Source organism: Fundulus heteroclitus, chromosome 15 (assembly GCF_011125445.2).
Source record: "Fundulus heteroclitus isolate FHET01 chromosome 15, MU-UCD_Fhet_4.1, whole genome shotgun sequence".
Lineage (NCBI taxonomy): Eukaryota > Metazoa > Chordata > Actinopteri > Cyprinodontiformes > Fundulidae > Fundulus > Fundulus heteroclitus.
In genome coordinates, this window is record NC_046375.1 from 17,824,959 (window position 1) to 17,849,340 (window position 24,382).

Below are 24,382 nucleotides of genomic sequence, written 5' to 3' on the forward strand. Positions count from 1 at the left end.
ATATTAAAATGCAGAGAAAAGTTAAATGCATTTTTTAAATTTAAACGAACTGGGTGCTGAAAATACTTACACATCAGCAGCTTGCTAAAGTGTGTGAGAGGGCTGAGGAGGTGGGAAAAGTCCGCCTATGGGATACTCAGAAGATGCAGAGTGATACATTTCATGCACGTGTCATACCAGGTCATCCTTGTTAATATTTATTAACACCGATCCAACTTTTCCACTGCGGAGGTTCGCTTCGGTAAAGTCGCACAGCAGAGCCGTCCGCACAAAGTGATACAAACCGGTTAAAATGTCCTCGTTCGTTAAACAAGTCCACTTCTTCATGTCATCCTCTCAGTCATTAATAGTTTGAGGCTGTGGCGCTGACCTGCCACTTCCATCGCTCTGCAGTTTTTGACAATATTGCCGCGACTGTTTATCATTTCAGTCAAGCTAATGTTATTTGGCCGAGGGAAGCGCTGAAACGGAAGTGCGGCACACACAAACGGAAGTTGGACCCTTAGTTACTTCCGCGTTCGAAAATAAGGTGGATAGTGACACACAGAGAGCGAAAGCTGAGATTGGTTTACACCACCTGTCGAATGACTGAGGATTTACCATGAAAAGGCATTTTTCTGGATTTCACTCGTTACAGTGAATCATTTGTAGCATTTAATTCAGATGCTTTCATCACTTAGCCATCTGCTCTTACAGGGAAAACTTAGTAATGTAACTAAACTTTCGATGGGGGAGGTTGTTTCCCATATCTCCTGCCAGGATTCGGGGAAAACAACTTCTTCCTTAAAATGTCTCAATCTGTGTGGTTATTATTTTTGGGAGATAACAAAACAGAACAAACCAGGAAAGAGATGAGATGTATGTTCTGACCTATTGTTTTCAAGCTCAAAACTATCCCTAATTAAAATGCACCATTTACTGTATTTATTTAAGACAAAACTCTTCATTGCATCACATAGGTGAAAGGTTGAACAGCAGTAATTTTTAGGTCGCTTGCTTGATGCAAACTGAATATGACGTGATCTATTTCTACAGCCTAACAATGGGTGCTGCCTTCAGCAAAGTTAAAATCCTCTGCTGTTCCCTCAGTAACGGAGAGATGAGACGGCGCCATCAGCCATCTGCGTATAATTGCATCTATAGAGCATGTTTGGTTATCCGGCTGAATCTGCAGACACATATTTTCAACTCAGATTGAAATATCTGTCATTTCACAAGCATTCACAGGAGTTTCTGAGACATTGTATTAATTAAAATAAGAACTTTTAGATTGTAAATTTTCCCTGGGTTTATGTGTGGTAAGTTGATGCTATGGGTTTATCTTAATGAGTGGAAGCTGAGGCACTGATCTGGATACCAAGAAACATAATGTATTGTCTATAAATTTCATGACAAAGGAAAATCTGCAGAGGTGGGTGGAGTAGCCAAACATTGTTCTCAAGTACGAGTAACAGTATTTGAAAATATTTTTACTCAGCAAAAATTAAAAGCAGCCACCAAAAAAAGATAAAGATGTAATAGTAAAAAGTATTTGTAAAAAGGTTAATTATGTATTGAGTAACCGATCATAACACCTGATTTATTATTTAAAAATTACACTATCAGACAGAAAATGTGAAGTTATATGTAAATTCTAGCATTTTAAAGACTAAAATAAAAGGTTATATTAAGATACACTTTTCCAAATGGAATTTCCTCACATAAAACTTATAAGACCAATGTATTCTTGTCAGATAAGTAACATTAAAACAACAAACCTTGTGAATAAACCAGAGGTCTTCAACATAAATTGTAGGTGTGTGTCCGTGTCTGGTGCATTTTTGGTTCATTCTTCACTCAGTGGAAGTAGAGGTGGGTAGAGTAGTCAGAAAGTGTAGCCTAACTTGATAATATTACTCAAGTAAAAGTAAAAACATGTGGTACAGTAAAACTACTCCTCAAAGTGTATATTTTTCAAAATGGTACTCCAGTAAATGTAACTGAGTAATCTAGTTACTAGCCGCCTCTGCAAATATAAATGTGTGAGTTACGCCATATAACGGCAGAGAATATGTTAATCGGTGATGACTCATTCAGACATGTGTTGATTAGTTTAAATGCAGCACAAAAGAAAGGAACAAGGAGAACGAGAGAAATACCCTTGGTATGCCATGAAATACAGACGTGGGAGACACTCTTTACTTCAGAGCAATGTCTGTCTTATGCCTTACAGTTAGAGCAATAATCTGTAGTCTCTCTTGGAGTGAATATTTGTTTCCATGTAAAAAATAAAATAATGAAAAGAAACAATAATGAGCAGAACATCTGCACATGTACACTAAATGTCAGCAATATCACTGGAGGTGAAGCAACGCCCCAAACTTAAACTGTTGCATGTCTGCCTTACATTTAAATGCTGAAGGAAAGTATACTGCCTTGGGTAAATAAGGCTCAGACATCATGGTCTTATTCTTCTGATCGTGGTCGCCTGCAAAACCAGACAGCCACAGATTTCTATTACTTTTTTTTGGACATGTCAAAATACTCTTTGTCGTGAAAGTGTCACGCTCCCCTGGTGTTTGTATGTTCCTTTCCTGCTATTTCTGGGCTCATTATTGTCAGGGTCTTACAGTACCAAATGGGTTTACTGCCTTGTGTTTAGTTTCACATTCAGATCACAGCCTGGTTCCACTCCAGCCGGTGTATAAACCCCTTGACACTGAAGAAGCTTTGAGGGACAGTTTCAGCTCCACTGTGTGGGAAGAGCTCTGTGCTCCTGGTGGTGAGGGCATTGACAGCATCACAAACTACATGAAGTTCATTGTGGACAACAGGCAATGGACTCATACAACTCATCATCACCCGTCATAATTTTTCTGGATTTCTTTGCACTAGTCCAGATAATTTTTGTTGTTGTTTATTTGTACTCTTTTTTCCCCCCACCTTGGCTGTTTTGTTTTCTTGGGAGTCATTTGTTTTTGGAGTGGTTGTGTGGGCACTTTGCTGTTAAGAATATTTTTCCATTAAAAAAAGTACTCTTTAAATTTATTTAAATCCCTGTGAAATGTTGTAACAAGAATACCTGTGTTTGATGTAATGTCTTTGCAGTTGGTTTCAGAAGGCTCCTGTTTTAGGGGCCTTCCTGTTAAGATCCTTATATGAACATTCATGACAATTGTAGAGTGAACATAAATAGAAAAGAAGATGGATTTCTGTGCAACGGATTAACAAATCTCTGTGTGGAACAAAAGGGCAGAGCCAAAACCTTTAGCAGAGATGCCAGAAAAGTGAACTGTACCAGTGTCTGAAATAGCAAAACTGCTTAGCATTCCCAGGGGATCAAGGCCTTTTTGGTAAAAACAGGAAAATATTTGTTGATCCAGACCAGTAAAACAGCAGACTGGGATCCGGTAAATCCCAAAGGCAGCAGTTCCCAGTTTATGACTGAAAATGCAGACATCTGGTTGTACGTATTAAAAGTTTCCCCTTTGAAAACAGCAGAGAACGATTTACTTATCAATGAATAAGTTTGTACTAATGTACAAATTCAAGTACTAAGTACTATTTTTACTACCAGATCTTCAATATGAAATTATTCACTTGAAAATGCCCAACCACTTACTATCAAGAACAGTCATTAATTTTTTAGTCATATTTAGTAAATTAGAATATTATATCAGTAACTCAATTACCTACAGGAAGCACATTCATCCATCGCTTATAGATGAAGGGCCGAGGGTTGGGGGTCGGGGGCTATCTCCAGGGTTCATAGGCAGAGGTGGGGTACATCCTGGACACCTCACCAGTCCAAAATGTTTTATAGATTATTGCGTGCACACACCAATGTTTTCAAGCCTTTACATCTCTTAATTTTGATTATTTTCAACTTGTAGCCAATGAGAACCCAACATTTGTGATTAATATATTTTATCAGACCAGAAGAAAACCTTTTAATACAGAAATGTGACCTTAATGAAAAATATTTTTAATGCCTCCTTCAAGAGGACAAATCATGCAAGTACTCCTTTGTTAGCCCTTAAACACATTGTGTTGTGTTCTTGGAATATGCAGGAGTGAAAAAAAGTTCAATGTAGCTCTCTGGGAGCTGTATATATCTATATTTATATTCTGATTGGGTCATGTTTTTTCCAAACCATTCAGTTTTCTCTCGGGTTTATTTGAACAATGTTGCTGTATTTGCTGCAGAACTGCTAAACAAGGTTATGGACTCCCAACTTACAATCCTGCCATTTTTATTCCTTGCAGTGATTTTGCACCGTCCCCAACATACTACAAAAATGGCTGAATGGTGTGGAGAGGAACACTGCGACATGGAAGGTGCGGGGTGTGAAGTGCGTTCTTTAGATTTAAAGGGACAGCACCAAAACGAGTTGCTCTCAGACGCACTTTAGAACAGAGGCAAAGGAGGGGCTGTGGTGCAACAATAACAAGGAATTTAGACCAAATCCCTTTATATAGACCACAAATTAATGGTTTAAGTGTGGAAAAATAAGGATTTACAAGGATTGCGGTGTCCCCTTTAAAGGTTATTTTCAAAAGGTACCTTTAATTTGACAAACGTACCTCATCCAAACACATTTTCTAGTTTACTGAACATGACTGTATGTGGTAGAAAAAAGCATCATAACTGCCACATTTAATATAATATTTCCAGTATTTTCTGTTTACTGGTACAAGCTGTATAGAAAACTTAAAACCTTACGATTTTTAGCCAGCGAGTGCAGCTAATGTAATTATCCTGCTGGTGCTGTGGTTAATGAGAACAGAAGCAAACACCAGTTTGAAAAACCACATGGATGGATGGATGCTGCATAGGAAGCCTCTGAATTTGTAACTCAGAGAAATAAAGGGAGAGTTTATAGAGGGACCATTTAAACGTGTTAACACTGGGATCCTCTCCCACCACACACGATGACGCTGTAAAACCAAACATGCCAGCTGCTGGCTTTAAAGCACTTCCAGTGGTTTAGCTTTTTAGGCTTAATGGCAATATTAATCTTTTATTGTCATCCACCACTGCTAAAAGGCCTTCATTTCTATTTTGCTGCGTGAAGAGAAGTGGTTTAAAAAGTCCTAAAAACAAAACACGTGTCAGAGAAAATAAAGTTTATTTTGAGAAAAACATTTTTTTTACAGTGACTCACAGACTGCTAGAAACTAACGTAAAAAGTTTCTCAACACAACTTAGACCGTAAAATAATTTTACTGTTAAACCGTGTTGCTTTAAACGTAGCAGAAAATGCTACAATAAAGACATTTACAGATATGGCAACAAAGATGGGTCTGATCCCTTTGATTGTATCTGGCAGACCAAACCACACTTGGAAAAAATACAGGTGCACCTCAACAAGTTAGAATATCGTCAAGAAGTCAATTTTATTAACTTCAGAAATTCTATGAAAAACGAATCCCCCGTATGGCATAAATTCATTACATAGAGTGAGCCTCTGATTCAGGAGTGGCTTTGGACAAGGAATACATCTGTGAGTTGGATTTTGATGCTCAGACTCTAAAAGCAGGCCACAGATTATGAAGATCCCCCAAACTCTTAATGGACTTTGCCTGTGGTTGTCTCTTTTGCTTTTTTCTACCACACTTTTTCCTTCCACTCAACTTTTCATCTGTATTCAGCTTCTTTATCAGCGATCTTTTGTGGCATTGTGGAGGGTGTTTGCTGGATCATAGTATAGTTGACAGTCTTCCTCGCGATTGTGTAGGCCATAATATCATTTTAATATAACATATATTTAATAAAAATAGATGCTATTAGAGTCATTGATCTTTGTTTGTATAATATTTAGACATTTGAATATTAAATCTTCAAGATTTCTTGGTTTTCATTACTTTGAAACACATCACTCCTTTAGTAATCAATCTGTATAATACATGTTATTGATTTCTAGCATTGGATTAGGAGATTCTTCCTTATTGAGATGCACCTGTATACTGAGCGGTACACAGATGTATTACTATCTAATTTCAGTGTCCAAGAACAGTTCTAGCTGTTTCACCAATTCCTATTCAATCTGTTTGCAGTTTAACAGAAGACCACGTGAGAACATATTGCCATGGGACTAAAGTATTTATCAACCTTTAGAAACTGATGATTGCTTTAAAAAGACATCACCATGGAGGAAATAACATGGGACAGAAACAGAGCCTTGAGTCCATCAGCCTTTTGTTTAAACCTGACCTTATTTGGACTCCAGCTACAGCTGCAAATACTGTAAAACATAAGTCAAAGTAAAAAAAAAAAAGCCTTTGTAGTCTTCCCTTTCTTAGTAGAGGAGATTGGGTACAGCTATGGTTGGTTAAACCTTTAAATGAGAAACAATGAGTCAGTAAAGGCTCTGGTTGGATAGACGCTTAGTTTTTTTTTCAGGAATTATTGCAAAAATGTTTCTGAACATATTCCAAGTTCAATAATGCAATCATTACCAATGAACAGAAATGTTCTGTACTCTAAGTGTGGCCGTGTGTAGAGATGAATAATCCTGAGTGAAATCTAACCTAACAGTTAGTGGAAATGCCTGTAGCAGAACCACAGCCACAGATACCAAGCTGTTGGTATTTGCTGCCGTCTTTGTACTGAAGTTCCTGGGAAAGGTCAATATAACATGGCCGCAGGGCAAGGAGGGCCTCTTTGTGGTGTCTATTTGCAGGCCCCCATCTTTATTTATCATCAGTGTCGAACCTGGTCCAGTTTGTTAAAGACTACAGCGGACTCGGGTAATTTGATGTTGCTGTGTTGATCCCTGGAGGGAGCTTCTCCTATCACATGCACGGGTCAGCAGTAAAACAGCACCCCTGTTGTTTTACAGAAGGCATGTGGAGTCAGGCAGCCGTTAAGTGAGAGGCTTTTTCTGCTCTGCAGGTTCCAGCGTTGCTTACTGATGGTACTGCTCCTTGTTCAAGAACTTCTCTTGGAAATCATCTATTCCGATGCACACTAAGACAACGTGAAGAACAATTTACAGAACAGGAGACCTGGCTGCTCCTTTGGCACCTTCAGAATCGGGTTTCAGAGCTTCCTCTCTTCAGCGTGCTGCTGTTAAAGGCATCCTGCTCAAAGCTCAGCGTATTGTGTGACCTGGATATCATTAGCAGCTTCTCTCGCTTGCTGTAGTCGCGCCTCTCTGTCGGGGACGCCGAGGTGTCCGAGCGCCACTCTCCCTGCTCCTCCCTGTCCTCCAGGCGCGTGTATCCCTTGGTGCTCCCCGCTTTCCCGACGTGGCTGCGGCTGCTGTTGCTGCGGTCCAGCCTCGGCCAGCTGGGGTGTTTCCGCTGCTCCGGGCGCACGCTAAGCATGCTGGGTCTGCGCTCCAGGTCAAGGGATTTGGAGTGGCTGTGGCTGTTAAGCATGTGCAGAGAGGAGTTGGAGCCAAAGTCGCTCCTCGCTGCTCCAGGAGACAGCCAGCAGCCTGAGGTAGAGGAGGGAGCGGGGGAGAGGGAGCAGGAGGAGAAGGAGGAGCAGCGGGAGGAAGAGGATGCGGAGTTGCTGCGTTGCAAGCCCGGCGGCTTGGAGGCCTTGGCGACAGAAGCTACGGGCACCACCAGAGTCTCCTTGGAGTTCAGAGGCCCTGGTCTCTCTCCTTTTCTCCTCTCATCTCCTCGCTCCTCTTCGGTAATCGCCTCCATTTCTGGTTCATCGATTACACAGTTGTTGAGTTTGATAACAGGAAGGGTGAAGGCCGAGATGGAGGAGGAGACAATAGACCCTGCATGGTGTCTCCCCTTCTCCCCATCTCCGTCCACCGACCACTGGTGTCCCATCGAATCTGAATGCGCCAACCCAAGCCCGGCGCCGTAAAAGGGCCGATCCTTATACAGCGGCGCCAGCAGCCCCGCAAAGCTGCAGTCCAACCGGGCCTGCCCTCTGTGTCTGTGGAACTCCTCCTCCCCCAGCAGCACCTCCTCCTCCTCCTCCGTAGACCCAACTCTGCTTGCAGCCCGCGAGGAAAAGGCTAGGAGGGAGTTGCCGGCCAGGCGCGGCGCCGTGTCCGCCCCGAAGGCTCGAAGATCTCCCAGTTCCCGTGCACAGAGACTGCTGCGGTGATGGTACTGCCTCTGCTCCTTCTGCCTGAGGCGATGGATGTCGATGACCGTGGAGTACATGTCCCTCATATGGATGATCTAGTGCAGAGGACAGTGAGTTTAGCTGGAAACACCTGCAAGGGCTGGCCACATTCAGTAACAACAGCTCATGCTGTAATTCGGCTTGTTTGGATAAATAGGAAGGGAAGACGGTGAGAGGAGGGGGGGTTGATCAAATTAAGGATGGGAAGAAAAGACCAGATGAACAGAGAAAATGTCATCAAAAGCAAACTAAAGAGATGAAAGTAGAAGCAGGTCAAAAGAAATCAGATTCTGCGTGTTAGTGGGGGCGCTGAATATGGATGACTGCAGACTGCGCGCTCTTCTCTTTATAAACAGACAAGAGTAAGAGAAATGAGAACATGGGACTGGGAAGGAATACGGAAAATAACAAAAAACTCCATTAAATCATCGCTTATCAACAAACAAAAACCTGATTCAAATAGGAATGTGATGTATGATCAGAGAGGATTTGAGCCCTACCTTAGTCTCCCTGTCTCTGTTTTCATGAAGTATTGCATTAGCACAGATGAAGATAAAAATCCCTATGCCCATGGTGAAGGGCCCAAGCATCTTCATCCTCTCAGAGTGAAGATGTTGTTCCAGGAACCGCGTCAGAGCACCGCCCGTCTGCTTTGAAGGCGAGTCTAAAACCAGAGCAAAGACAAGGCGAGCAACAGGGGTGAAGAACGGCTTTGAACGGCTTCGTGAACTCACCCAGATCTATTATTACCTTGAACTTCATGGCTTGCATTGGTCACACCCTTCTCCACCTTCGCTTGATTTCCTCCTCCTGTCGGCGCGGCTTTATTGTGCGGCCAGTAACCTAGAGTCGCCATACCAATCCCTATCGCCAGGATGATGAGTCCCAGGAAGAGAAAAAAGCCCGAAGCCGAGTAGAGTCGAAGCTTCCCTCGCACCACCACAACGTCGGTGCGTCGCTTCCGCTTCCTAAGAGAAACAATTGGTAAATATAATCCTGAGTTCAATTCTGGCTCAGAGCAACCATATTGTTTTCTTCTCTTTCAGTGTTGTTGAACAATATTTCTTCAAATATTCTGTAAGTATTTCAAAGACTTTCTTAGTCTTAGTCCAGAAATGTGTCATTTTTTTTAGTCCAGAGTATTTTCAAGAACATCTAAAGCAATTTCCAAAAAAAGTAAAAAACAAAGCAACTGGACTTGTTTTCCGTAGTTGAAGACGTTTCGAAACGTCTTCAACAGTGGCGGCTGGCCCATAGGGGGCGCTCGGGCGCTGCCCTCCCTAGATGTGGAGGGGAGAAGTCAAAATATATATAGATTTTAAAACTATTATTAATGTCAGTTTTTACTTAATAGTACGTGGCTACATGTAATAATAATTATTAAAACACTTCTACTGATTTACTCTATCATTTAACAGTGCATTTCCACCAACAGAACGTATCATTTCTCTTCTTCTACACTTTTGGGGCTGTGACTGAAGTAGCCCTACAAGTGTAGCGAAATAACCAATTGTATACTGTTGCTAGGGAAGATTTATAAATATTTGGCCAATCAGCATCGCCAAAATGAATGGCTTTGGGGCTCCTGGAGTAGTAGCCCTAGCTGCACAGTGATAGGTGCACTTCACGCGTGACGTCACGAGCTACATCCGCGCTACATCCGGGTCACGGTGGTCGGCAAACACAGTACTGTTTTCGCTTACCAGCGTGACAAAACGGGTGAATTAGAGCGTACTTTTAGTTTATTTTTGGAATCTAAACAATGCCTACGACTTGTTGTGCTCCCGGTTGCACACAGAAGCATTCCAAATCGTCGGATGTACGTTTGTTTTGTTTACCGAAGGACAAAGAAATAAGAAAGAAATGGATAATTTCAATGAAAAGGATGCAGGATGCCAATGGACTGGGGGAGCCATCATACTAAGACAGAATTTTCAGTCTACACTTCATCTCCGGTAAATACAACTTAATTTTGCACTAGTCATTGTTCTACTTAAATCATTATATAAATAAAAAATTAGGATACATATTAAAGTCAAGACGTAAACGTTTGTTTTGTAATAATATACATACATGTACAATGTATGCAAACCCTCTGGCATGAGTCTGTGAAAAGGATTAATAAGACAAAAACACCAAAATAATCCTTTGTAAACAATGTTTTTTTTATTAATTAAATGCTTATTGTGGAATCGTAGTAATTTTCCGACTTTTAATTTAAATGCATGTACTGGGTTAGGCAGGGAAATCTATTGGCCAGCCCCACCAAGATTTTTTTTCACCAGCCGCCACTGGTCTTCAACTATGGAAAACAAGTCCAGTTGCTTTGTTTTTTACTTTTTTTGGAATGACCATGACCTGGATGACTGAGAACCTTCACCAGCATCTAAGCAATTGACGTACTTTGGAGAATCAGATAAATTGAAGATTCCTTCATTTGTCTTCCCTTTGTTCACTTTCCACATTTTTTAAAGCAAACAATGCCCAACATGAAGTCAACTAGAAGAACTGGACACAAAAGTACAGTAACAAACAGGTCAAAGAAAGGAGGTTAAAAAAGCTAAAAGCCTCCTAAAATAATGTAACAAGCATACTTTAAGGCAAAGTGTCTTTTTGGGAGGGAAATCTGAATAAATGAGAAGGTTTTATAACGTTTTTTATAACTGACATCAACTGAAAGCAAAGATATCAAACTACTAAAGGAGTCCCCCAAATGTTACAAAATGCGTTCCTTTTAAAAAAAAATATCCTGCTGACTTTAAATGAATGGAAAAAACTGAGCAGCTAAAAAAGCCATCGGAGTCTAAAACTCCTAGGGGACCATCACCTGGGGGCGGCCTCAGAGGTGGGGTTAGCCAAGCCTTGTGATGTTAGCGGTATGGGCCGATGCTGAGAGCGGGCTGAGTCCTGGCGCTTTAGCTTGGCCAAGCCTGTCAGTACACCTGCTGCCGCGGTCATCCTTTACCTGCTGACACACACCGGGAGGTCGCCGGTTATTTTATGATGCCTCATTTTTTGAATTGTGCTACATAATGAAGTCATCCAACACAACAGATGATAAATTAACTGGGAACTAAACTAAAAAACAACAACAAATTACCAGAAAAAAACAAAGATATGACATAGATTTGTAATTAACATGCTTGTGGTTTTTTAATGGTTAGGGTTGATCCTGGTGTTTGCTGTTAAAGTCTACAACACGGTAAACAGACTAATGCGTTCCCTCAGCAAACTCAAACCAAGGCCTGAGGCTGAGTCACGCTCCTGAGGTCTGTTCCCCATTATCAGCAGAAAAAGACTATTTCTTCCCACTTATCTGCTGAATCAAATGCTATAAATCAACCCGCTTCAGCATAATCAATACAGAGAAGAAGAAAACTGATCAGAGGAGGGAGACGTTTCTGCAGAACAGTGATAATGGCTGAATTCATACCCTTGGACGTCCAGCCAGCAACATATATTTGCTGTTTACATTTTTTTAGATCATTGAGGTAAAGTCTGATTTTTCCAGTCCATACCACTAAACTTTACCCAAGCTACAAAAACAAGCTTCTCATCACCTGTTAGATGCGTTAATGTGGATGTCACTGGCTTGACCAAAGACATTTACAGTGCCTATCAAATGTATTCAAAGCTTTTTTCCCATTCTGTCACTTAACTACAAATTTCAATGTGTCTTTTTTATGTGATAGAACAACACAAATTAGTCAATAAACAGTGAAGCAGGGGGAAAGTCACAACATGATCAATAGAAAGGAGAAGGTGTCCTATTTTCTCTGCTGAGAAAAGGCTGTGGGTCCTTTTCTGTGAGCCAATATTGGTTCAGGAGGGCTCATTCTTATATTAGCAGGAAAGAGTTTTTGCTGCAATTCCAGGTTTGAATTGTTCACGGTACGTCTAGCAGCTTTGCACATCTACATTTGGACATTTTTGCTCATTCCTCAGCCAGATTGCCCTGAGAGTGCCTTTCAGTCATCAGACTGAGCTCTGAAGGATCTAAGCATCATGATTTTATCAAGAGCTTACCTGCAGAACTGTGACAATATACAAATATTTACATCTGGTGGTGCAGCGAAAACAAAGTCTGTCCTCCTAAAGGAACTTGGGAATGTGAATTGATGACAAGCTTGTATTTAGTTCATATTTCTATAATGTAGTCTATAAACTCCAAATATTAACTGGGTTTTATTTTGGAAATATGTCACATTTTGCATTATTTGTGAAGAAAGCAATTGTTTGAACCCGCATTTCCATCTATCATGGTTTATGGTGATATACTGTACATACGTGGAGTCTTCTGTACCTTAAGGAGCTGTGATTCACGGCATCATGCTTCTTTACGTTTCATTTCAAATGTTTTTATTTATTAACTCCCACTATTCCTCAGTAAATTACATATATTATGTCAGCTTGAGTAGCCTGTAAACGGTTGTTTTTTAATGGTCCAGGGGCTTTGAGAGATTTATGCAATTTTCCTACCATGCACCATGTCACAGAATAATTAACAAAAAAAGTTCCTTTAACTAAAAACATTAAAATTCATTAATGATTTCAAGTGTCATCATTAAAAAAACAAACATTAAAGGATGAATATTATTGTTTTCTTTCAGGTGTCAATGTGTTTCTCATTACAATTTATTGTTTATTGTGTATTATTTGTTTTATTCACTTCTGATTAGTACGACCAAGTCCCTCTTATAAAAAGAGCGTTTGGATCTTAATAGGACTTCCTTGATGGATAAAGATGTAAAAAACAAAATGAAAAAAAGCTAAAAAAAAGTTTAAGAGGTGTGAATACTTTTGCTAGACCAGCAGCAGTGCAGCTGACCGAACTGACTCCTACCTGGATTTTACTCATAAGGTACGGCATGCTTTGCAGGCATTAATCTCTTAAAACAGAGAACGCAAAGCAGAATGAAGGTGATGTTAAACACAGCCGGCTCACATCAGTCTCTGTGGTGCTGCTAGGAATATGAACAATAACGTAGAGGTTATTGGGGCTCCCAGTGTGTTGTGCATCAAAGAAACGTCGGCTGACTGTGCAGGGGGACTCTTATCCCAGCGTAGCATCACACCTACTAAATGCAGCGGCACTGATCTGAATAACTGAGTAGTACCTGCAAGCATCGCATTGAGATCCAATGGGGACAGTAAAGCTTAAAGACTTAAGCAAAAACACATTATTTGGCATCCCCTCTTAAAGACTTTAAGAACGGAAGCCAGAAAAAAATGCTTCTGTACAACCTGCAATTTGGATGCCGCAGACCAACACTGAGATTTAATATTTAGTGCAGGTACACATATATTAGCAATGGGAAAACAGACTTCCAGCTGCTTTGACGAGCACATGCACAGGGATGTGCAGCCAAATATTCAACACAATGTTCAGGATGCTCTACAGCGACGAAGACATTTCAGATTCAGAGTGCAGCCTTCCCCACAATCTCGCAGGCTTCCAAGGATCATAATTGCATTTGTCTATTTTAAATTCTGTCACCTGTGCACCGCAGAGACTATTTAATTAAAAGGCACAGAAAATGTTTTAAAGGGAAAGTATGTTCTGCTCAGAGCAGAGTTCAGCGAGTGCAGCTAAAATGTACAGAATGCACAGAGTTACACCGCCACCACAACCATTTGTACCCATTACCTGCAATGTCCCGTTGTCGTGTTGACCTGAGGTTGGTAGCCGGCTACAGGACAACATCTGGTTTTGTGTATGTGTTTGCGTGACTCTAGTTAGACTCCACTGCAGGGTGTGTTTTTCAGTTCAGATAGAAATCAGAATGATGTAGTGACTAAAACCACATCAACATCTTAGGTATTCGGTTAATTTTGAGTTTCTGTTGCTTTCCTTATATGTGATAAAGTTAAGCAAATGTAGTAACATTCAGAGAAATCCTCAGCTCTGCTCACCAGCTGCTCTGATGTCTATTAATAGCTATTAACGGAAAAGGGGCCCTAAAACAAACACCGGCTTATTTTAAGAGCCTTCATTTGGGTTTAAATGCTTCATAATCTGGTTTAACATGAACATTATCATTGTCCTGTTGAGCACTAGGAGGATTAAACTGACTGCGTTTCAACTCTGGGTATCCTGGGTACTGCATTTCACCACATATGCACAGTATGCAGCTTAAACTTCTAATATTACTGGTACATTTACAGTTGTTGTTTGTTCATACATCTATTATAAAGCGTGGAATTTGCCCTTAAATACATAAAATCAAACATTGTTTCAAAAAAGTGTCCTCTACCAATCCTGAACACTTAACACCACCGTAACAGAAGCTGTTTATCATTAGGGAACTGCCAGAGATCCTGACGATTAAGTGTGACTTTATGGCTCAGTGGTTAGAGTAGGTGTCTTGCAATTGTAAAATTGCAGGTTTGTTTGCAGTTTCCTCCTGTGTAGATATACCTCTGGGCTAGGCACCATGTCCATAATACACTGGTGTTAGTGAGAGAGATTAGGGTGAATGTGGTTCTAGTGTAAGACGCTTTAAGTGGTCGGTAGGACTTGAAAGTATTGTAAAAGGTTTGTCCAACTATCACATTTTTCCCTTGTTAAAGATGCAATATGTTTGGATCCAGGTATAATTCTTATCAGCAGAATTTAAAAAAAATAACCCAACCAACAGTTTCTGTCCTAAACTGAAGCGTGTTGACCAGAAAGCACAAATTCATCTTGTGAAACCAGCCTGTATGTCATCATCAGAGAGCCAGATACTCAAGCTGTAAGTCTGTCATTTGGCAAACATGGGAAGAAGATGAAGTAGTGTTCTCTCTCTTATAAATTTTAAACAGTTTAGACTTTCATCTTCCTGTTAAACATTAATGAATCGTGCGAGGAAACAAAAGTAGAGCAAAGGTCTATTACTACTGAGATCTTTAATGGCCCTGATATCAATACTTATAGTAACCATTACAATAAAGTGCATCCATAAAAAAAAAATGTTTAATCAATTAAAATGGATCATTCACTACTTAAGCTTCACATCAACTTTATTCCTTTTTAATATAAAAGCTTTTTGGAGTACCTTAAGTTAATGCAGTAATCATCAACTATGTCAAATACTTAATAAGGGCAGAAACAATCCTCAACTTGGTGCTATAATTCTAGATCAGTAGTTTGTGTTTTAGGCGGGACAGTCACTGCGGTTGTAAAATGTGCTACTTTTTATTATGTGTGATGGAGGAAGATTTAGAGAATGGGAAAATGTTGGGATAATGAGCAAAACTACCATGAATTTTAGACTACAGTGTTGTGAAAAAGCTATTTGCCTCTTTGCAGTTTTTTGTGTTCTGGCTACTTAAATGTTACAAGATCATCAAACTAATTTTAACATTAGACAGAGATAACCCAGTTAAAAAAAAAATCTGATTTCATTTCTTAAGGCACACTAACCTGATCCTATGTGAAAATCTGATGAATAAACCCACATTTTTACCCACATGATGAATAAACCCACATTTTACCCACATTTTCTTGAACAAGTTTCACCAGCCACTCCCACACCTTACTATTTATAGTCTTGTAGAATAATAATAATGATAAAAAAAACTTAAACAGAAGCTGCCTGAGAATATGAAGTAGGCAACCAGATCTCAAAAACAAACCATAATACAGAGTTAAAGAAATTCAAGAGCAGATTAGAAAGACATTTAGGAAAATACTCATATCTGGCATAAACCTAACGCTTGGGCTGCACAGTGAATCTCAAATTTATTGTTATTGCAACTTTACTTTATAAGTGTTATGAAATTATTTAACCACAATGAATTCAGGCTCCCTCTGTTTGTATTTGTTGACACTTGTTGTAGGATAAAAAGTCTTAAAAGCTAAACACGTATTAGGGTAGTAAATTCATTCAGAAACTAGTTTTTCTTTTTCTGTTTTTTTTTTTTGGTGTTATTGCCAAGACAGCAGATGATGTCCAGAAACAATTTTCTACTAAAACTTTGTTGAAATATTGAATTTTATTAGCTATTTTTGATATTCTGAGTCTTTTTGTTCTGCTTGGTAATTGCATGGTTGATTTAATGTGATGATTATTTTTTTTACAGCAATTACAGCCATTTGTCCACTAACCACTGTGTAAACGTTTATAACCATCTGTTTTTGTCACTCCTCACCAGATTCTTCTGTAGTCACAGTCATCCACAGTCTGATCTGTTGCCTGATGTTTTCCCTGTATCTCTGTTACCTTTGATCTTTGATGGATTTACATTTTTCTTTCTATTTTTCCCCCCCCATATTATTTTCTTCAATCTTTGTCATGATGCTGCAGTCGTCTGGTCTGGGTTCTCTCCACCCATCACACCTGACATAAACAGGTTTTATTCTCTAAAATGTTCAAATGTTGCTGAATTAAAACAACTGAGTAAAGAAGATGGGTCAAAATTCCTCCACACTGATGCAAAAGTCTCATTGCTAATACCTGCGATAGCTTGATGGCCGTTGTTGTTGCCCAGGGTGGAACAAGCAGCTACTTGTTGGTATAGGGGGCAATCAGATTTCCACATCAGGCCAGGGTGCTTTATACGGCGTTTTCCATTAATAAAGAATTTGAAAACTTTTTTTATATTTACTTAAATTATCCTTGTCTGATAATAAAATGAGTATAAAGATCTGAAACTTCCCACCCCAGATCTTTTTTCAGGTTGTTTATTATGCTCCCCCTCCCGTCTTGTGAAGTCTCTTCGTTCTATTTTTATTCTGTCTCTCGTTTAAATCAGTCTAATTTAGTCACTTCTTGTTTTCCTTCCTTCATTCCCATCCCCCACATACCCTAAAGGCCAGCTCTGACAAATCTTTGGAAACCAAAAATTGCACAGGATCAGAGGGTCTCTCCTCCTACCCCTCTTTTCTCTTTTAGCCATATTTATGTATTTTTCTTGTCAATCATCTTGTTGGTTACCGGAGAGGGCTTTATCACAGATGGTGAATCACACACAAGGATAAACACAAGCAGCCACTTTTCTCGGGTTTCATCTGGCTCATTGCTCTCCCTTCGTTCCTCGCCGTGCGTCAAACATGAACCCACACGTTGCCTTTGGAGCAACAGGAGAGATCTCCTCTGTTCACCGGAACAGCAATAAAAGAGATGGCTGCTGGTTGACGATAGAGGAGAAAAAACAGGGATTATAGAGAGAATATGACACCTTATGTGAAAAGAGAAACGTGTGAAGAAAAAAAAGGGGGATAAAGGAGGGAATAAGGAAGCACTTATCATTGCTCCTACCAAGGTGCAACAATGAGTCGTGACCTAAAAACCTCACAGAAAAAAGCTGCTATGCGACAAAGTGGTGGTGAGGGAAGGATGTGAGACCTGACAATGAACAAGAGGAGAGTGAAATGCCTCTCCTGGAATTGAAGGGAGTTAAGCCTAGCACATCTGTACTGTAGTCTCAACAGGACTGGAAAACACGCAGAGCGGCGAGGAAGAACTGTCGCCGGTGCAGACACACCAGAAGCCTAATGAGAAACCCCTCTGGCTCTGACACAATGAGAATTTCCATTAACGAGGGCCTGAAGACCTTAAATCTAATGAACGGCTAATATTCAGAGATTGAGCTTGACGTCTAACAGGAAGTCAGTTCCTCCCGAGCCCACTGATCTTCGTGCAGATGTTTTTTCAAAGGCACAGGATTTAGTTGTTTAAAAATGACTATGTTTAATAATTTTGTGTGACAATATTGTGTTTCATGTTTGAAATTCATCTCCTTTTCCTCCACCTTCTGTTATCAGGAGTTTTTTTTTTTTTAGTTAAATCTGCAGCTCCATTAAGCATGTTTGATGAATAATGAATTAGTCGTGTGATCACCTGAGTAATGAATAAATTGTTCTTGTTTTCATTCTGCGCACACTCATTGTTAGGCAGGATTAATACTGAAGCAATTCAATATCCTCAAGCATTTTATACAACTAACTCAAACATATTTAGAAGTGTTAAATTTTCCCCCTCACCATATTTCATCTTTCCTAACAGCACTGTCACCCAAACGCATTTCAACTCATCTATGCTCCCTCTGCCTTTATTATGTCTTTGAGCAATGACAGGTATTTTAAGGGATTACCACAAATTCCTCGTCCCATTTGACACATCACACGAGAGATTCTCCCTATAGCAACTACATCCGCTGCTAGGTGACATGTTTCTATAGCAACAAACCAGCTGTGTGCGCAGGAATCACAAGTACAGATACAAAGTAAAAGTCTTGAGCTACCGATCATTTCTTTACTGACTCACATGTAATGTCCCACTGTTTCAGTTAGAATTTAAAGTGGACCTAAGGAGTGATTCTCTGGACTTTATGATGGCTCTTGCTAACTTCTTACTCGCTTTCTTCAAATCCTTAAACTTCTTAATTTCAGAGAAATTCAATTTATCTTTATAAAAGATGCTTAAAACTAACATGTATGGCCATCAAACCTGAAACACAGCTTGTGAATGTGTGGTCTAGAAATAACAAACAACTTAGCAAAAGGTCTTTGCAACATTGAATCTTCATGGTTTTTTTGAGTCAGTTACAAAAATGTTCTATCCTGAAATCAAGAGTCCTCTGTCAATTTTTTTTTTACCAATCCATAGGAAGTTTGAAATGTAACACTTTAAAACTGATACATAAATCCCATGTTTTTATGTAAATGATAAATCATGAACTAACCATTTAAATGTATGATTCTGTTTGAAACTTTTATGGTTTAAAGGAGCATAGTGTCAGCGTCAAGATTTTCGCCCCCTTCAGGAGACAAGTTGAAATGACACCAGTGTTTTACACATGCATGGGAGACGAGGAAAAGCATCTGCCGCTGCGACTGCACGGGTCTTTTGTTTAGAGACGTGATGTCTTCTGTTGTAAGAAAGCTATAAATATTGAAGTTAGCCCGTGTTCTCTTGCTAATGAATGGATTACAGCAGAGACTCAACAAAGTAACCAGGTGAACGAGAGTGCACAGCATATCACACCCACACGCATGCCCAGAGGATTCAGCCTGAATCACTCTCTGATGAACTGACTAATGAAGCCTATAGAGGCAACTGTGGTAAATAGAGGTTACCTCCTTTTGCACACCGGGCATATGTAAGGGCATGTATAAAAAATAAAATACATAATATTTAACTTCAAACATTGCACTATGTACATTTAAGGAGAAAACTTGGAAAGGAATGGTTTTAATTCTCCATCAGTTTCAAATGGTAATGACTGAGAAGAAGAGGAGGAGTAAAGGAGGCGATGCCAAAGGAAACTGGCACGGACTAAGAGAGAAGGTGTACGGAGGTACATGGATCTGGCAACGGAGAAGACATGACCAGAATGGATAATGAAAGAAACCTAGATTCAGGTTGCTAATGACATCTTGTTTGATTTGTGCCAAAGCTCTACATCTCTGCACTCTCTATCTGAAAGCTGGAGAAGGAAGTGAGCATGACAGGTGGGATAGCGCACAAAAAAAGGAGATGGAAGAGAGGGTGATCTGGTGAGACCAGAGGGAGAAAGCGTGAGATAAAAGACGGAGATGACTATTCTTGATGTGCTTTTATCAACTTGTAAAAAACTATTACAAACTTTTCAAGCTCTATGGACAGATAAAAGGGTTTGCCTTGTTATCTATTTGAATGAACTTTGTGCAAAGATGCCATATGGCAAACCAAGATTAATAAAAAAAAGACTGAGACAAAAGAGACAACAAACTGGAAAAAAAACAGAGGCTTGCCACTGAACGACATATTTGTAAAATATGCCAAAGATGTGTTTTGTAAAACATGTTCTTAACACAGCCTTTTACCCCCAGCACATTAAGGAGAATATGTTTAGCTTTGCAAAACTAAGGTCAAAAATTAGCACTGCAAATTACAGGTCAAGTTAGGGCTGGACGATATAGAATAAAAGCATATTGATAAAATAGAAATCATATTGATCAATTTTGATAGTTACCAAAAAATTCAAAACATATTTAAGTGCAGCTCTGGGCATTTTTGATGTTGCTTAATAACCTATTTTAAGACAAAGAACATTGAATTAAAACTCAACCCTTTAGTCAACCAAATTTGTACCAAAACTGCAAGGTTTTAAAAAGGAAAAAGAACACCTGCTCTCTGAACTCTTTGAAGGGGGCGGAGCTTAATGGAAAGTTGAGTGGAAGGACATTGTGGTACAGAGACTGTGTTTGTTGTTGGCACTACCTCTGCGGTTCCAATAGCCTACAAACCGCCTACCCACCCCAGAACCCCCTATCCCCCCACCAAGAAAATGTCCCTGGGTTTTCTACATTACTGTAATATGTACTATTTGCAATATGTTTAGTCTATTCATTTTATTTACTATCAAGTGCGGTAGTAAACATTAATTTCATATTCATATTCGCCCAGGCAGATTTATAACTGCAAGGGTGTACACTCATTTCTCCAGGAGTCCGTATCTGCTCATTCAATCAACCCTTCGTGCTTCAAGGACTGTTTGTCTATATACTGCTGTGAGTGAAACCCTTCTCAGCCGTGGGAGGCTATAAAATAGGTTGCCAAATTTCTGTCAGAACAGAGCAATTCAGACTGGAGGAGCTGTTTGTCATGTTCCCATCTCTGCAGATTAAATAAAGTTCTTACTGAGTGATCATCACTGATCTCCTTTATTTAACTGAAGCTGCAAGGTTATCTTTTTTCCCTTTAACACAAGTTAAAAACAAAATTATCAGTAATATGAAATTTTGTTAAAATGCTAGTTAATAATGCTCAAAATTAAAATGAGTTCAATGTCATTTATAGCTGATATATATGTCTTTTTGTAGGTTGTCAACCACTGATGTTCCTGGAGAAATTCATCTAAATCAAAAGGAGAAGATAAATACAGCAATGAAAACCGAGTTGAGTTGTCCCAGCATTCGTTTGAATGAAGCCATACTTTTAAAGTTTGGGCAGGAGCTGAACAAACTTTAAAAAACACAAATTAGCTCCAATAAACACAACATGATGACACAAATGACCTTCATAACATTAAATGGAGATAGAAAGGAACACTGGCGATCTCAATATTATCACCCTGAGGTCTGAAGTATGGCTCCTGCCAATGTCTCCTCTAGTTCTCCTTGAGAGAGATTTTAGGAGAAACATTTCAGGTTAAACCGATTAAAGTCCGCCAGATTTGAGATCTCATATTTGTCTACCGTCTGTCTCCTGAGACTTAAAAGAGCAACGTTTGAGCAGCAGAATGTTCCTACTAACAGCCAGGACTCAAATCCAGAAGCTTTTCATTGCAATTCTTTCACAGTAACCTTCTCAATGTAATATTTTCTCTTCAGTCATAATTAAGTTTCTCCTTCCACAAAAATCAAACTCGTCTCAGCTGTGTTCATAATGTCAAACAGGTGGGTGTCTGACAGAAACAGTTTTTTGTCAGCACTTTATTAGTTCATTAATATTGCACCATCAATTTTTCTAGCAATAGTGTTATATAGGATGTTTACTCTGATATGCTGATGATTAGAAGTGCTGGGCAGGGGTGTGGTTTGGGGTAGCAACGAATCATACAATGTCCTTTATCTAAAATTAGGAGGCCTGTTTTCAAAATGTTCAGTCTACAATTTACCCGTTTAAATTAGTTACACATTAGTTAAACTGTTCTTCTAAATTTAGTGAGCACTGGTGACATTTCTAAATAAACAATTTTTAGATTAACTGGTCCTAATCTGCAATTAACTGGCTGTAAACTCAAAAATCCTGTCATGTGAATGCACCATGTCTAAGTGCTGCGCAAACAAAAATTTTTTGTGTGGAAGTTGTTACAGAGGGAAGACTCACAGCTACACATTCTTGGTATCTGTGAATTCCTTAATAAACAATGATAGCAAAGGCAAAGAAAAGGTGTAGTGTAGTGAAGTTTTAATTCCTATATTGGTGTGTCAACTGTTTGTTTAGCCTGCCACAACAGACAGCTTGAAGGTTGCATATCTTGGTTGCTCTTTCACTATTTCATTACTTTTGCAGTTTTGTTCCTTAAATACCTGACATTTTTTTAATAACAATCTGGGTCATTTTGTCATATTTTGTGGTTGTGAAGGACTAAAGTGGCAAGAGGATATCGGAGGCATCTGTTGAATGGATATACGGTATTTAATGAAAACCAATACAACGGGACACTGAGGAACCTCGAGTACAGCAACAGACGACCTGACAATAAAGGGTAAAAAAAAACTGAACTTAAAGAGGACATATGCTTTTCAATTCGTCCTTTTTACATTTGAATCATTCAGTTGTGGTCTTTATTAAGTGGAACTGCAATGCTTGGGTCTGAATTTCTTGTTGAGTTACCCCCATGCTCCCCCTTTTAACCCCTGTTCTTTAGGTGTGTCAGAGAGCAACTCGCGTTGGTACTGTCTCTTTAAACCTAAAGGAGGCACTTCACACCCCACCCACCTCCAGGTCACACAGCATTCCACTTCCCCCTGTTTGGCTATTTTTTGTATGCTGTGGGACGATATAACGAACATCTGATGACTTATCCACACCATATCGACTTGGACAACAGAATCGCTCAGAGAAATAAAAATGGCGGATTCACAAGAACGGTAAGCTCCAGTTCCGCAGCAAATACTGTGACGTAATTGTTAAAAAAAATAAAATAATAAATAATAGAAAACAGAGAAAACCTAACATCTTGAAAAATATGACCCCTAAAGACCACAAAGATACCTACTCAGCACCTGGAAGGATGACATACACATTTTCTGCACTACCAGACACCCCAAGAACACAACAATATGTATCTATGGGTTATCTCTCCTTAAATACAACTGAGACATAAGGAAACAGAACATAGGTAGGCCTAATTGCCAACACGCAAACAGGTGCAGATCCTGACACATTTACCACAGGATGTCAATCTGTAGCTGCACTTGAGACATGTTGTTGAATTAGCCAACAAGCAGATTGACATAAAACTACCTTGAGCAAAACTCTACAAAATATGAACATATTACACCAAAGTTGCTCTTTTTTATCCTTGATACATTTCACCCTTTGTCAGTCATAGAACATACTGGATTTGGAAACGATGGAAATGATGGCAGTCTATTGGAAATCTCAAAGTTAAGTTAAAACAACATTTATTCTTGAGGAAAAACACGTAGAATTATATTTAACCTTAGTTTTGTTAACGGTGATAATCGCTAATGCTAATTTCAAAACCCATTTGAAAATATCACTTCTATATCATTTAGCCCTTGAATTTATTTCACACCCTGTGTAACAGATATAGTTTCCTCACACGCGGTGTGATATTGCAGAAGCTCCAAATATAAATGATTTATGATTGCTCACAGCAGTATCATTAGAAAAAATATGATGAACACTATGAACTATATTTCTTACAGAGAAAAGGAAACGAGAAAAAGCTGTTGTCAAAAGGTGGGAGATTTATAAAACGTAGAGATCAGGCATGAGCCACACATTTCTGATATATTGCTGAAGATTTGTGGCATCCAAGTTGAGAGAGGAAGACGGAAGTGTTTAATGAAAATATAAACTTGGAGAACACAAAGAGTGCACTAACAGGGACACTAGTGGAGAATTAGCTGGTTCTGACAAATGACTGAACAAAGGAGTATTTGTAATAAAAACAGTGACTACTGGGAACAGGACCAGGTGAGACTACAGAATGAGTTGGAAATGAACTAAGCTCGCAATGGAAAATAGCAAGACCTTGGAAAAAGAAAAATAGCCGAACAGGTTAATCACAGAAAAACAACCTTAAAACACAACATAAATGAACACCAAGGACAGAAAAACTTCAGAATAAACTGAAAGCAGAAAACTGATATGAAGCCAAAGTCACAAATATCATGACTTGATCTTTGCATCTGTTGCTAAATCAACTCCAAAAAAAAGAAAGGATCTACTTGTTTGGCATTTTCAGTACAGTCATGTAAATATTTACATTGTACCATATGGTGCAAGGCAAGATTTGCACCATTATGAGCAGGGTTCTTCAAAGACGATCTTCGGCAGGGAAAGAGAAGAAGTCAAACATCACATGCTGTGACACAGTAATACTAATATTGTGCCACGTAGGAACATTAAGTCTCTTCCCCATAGCTAAATGTTTTGCTAAATCTATTTCTTTAGCTACAATGGTGGTTTAAGAGAAAGATGAGAGTCAAAGGTGAAATCTCACTGCACAGATGTCGCCCAAGTGCTCCCTTTCAGCCATTTTTTTTATTTAATCAGCTGGCTGGATGCACAGTGCAGCTTTCTTTCTGTCTTCAGCCTGGAGGAGAACATGGCATTACCAGAATATTTTCAACTACTA

The 24,382-nt window shown here is 39.4% G+C and overlaps 1 protein-coding gene across 2 annotated transcripts in view; it reads right to left on the minus strand.

Annotated features, from left to right (window-relative positions):
- Window positions 1–5,089: 5,089 nt before the first annotated feature.
- The window catches only part of tmem200a (transmembrane protein 200A), a 29,007-nt gene continuing 9,714 nt past the window's right edge, over window positions 5,090–24,382 (minus strand). Inside the window, exons 2-5 of one of the 2 annotated variants that reach the window (XM_012879070.3) lie at window positions 10,905–11,045; window positions 8,828–9,045; window positions 8,578–8,741; window positions 5,090–8,133 (exon numbers count right to left, since the gene is read on the minus strand). In XM_012879070.3, the coding sequence (XP_012734524.1) occupies window positions 7,009–8,133; window positions 8,578–8,741; window positions 8,828–9,045; window positions 10,905–11,035 (1,638 nt within the window). In that variant the 5' untranslated portion in view covers window positions 11,036–11,045 and the 3' untranslated portion in view covers window positions 5,090–7,008. The remainder of the gene's footprint in view (window positions 8,134–8,577; window positions 8,742–8,827; window positions 9,046–10,904; window positions 11,046–24,382) is intronic. The other variant, XM_012879069.3, reaches the window with a different exon arrangement.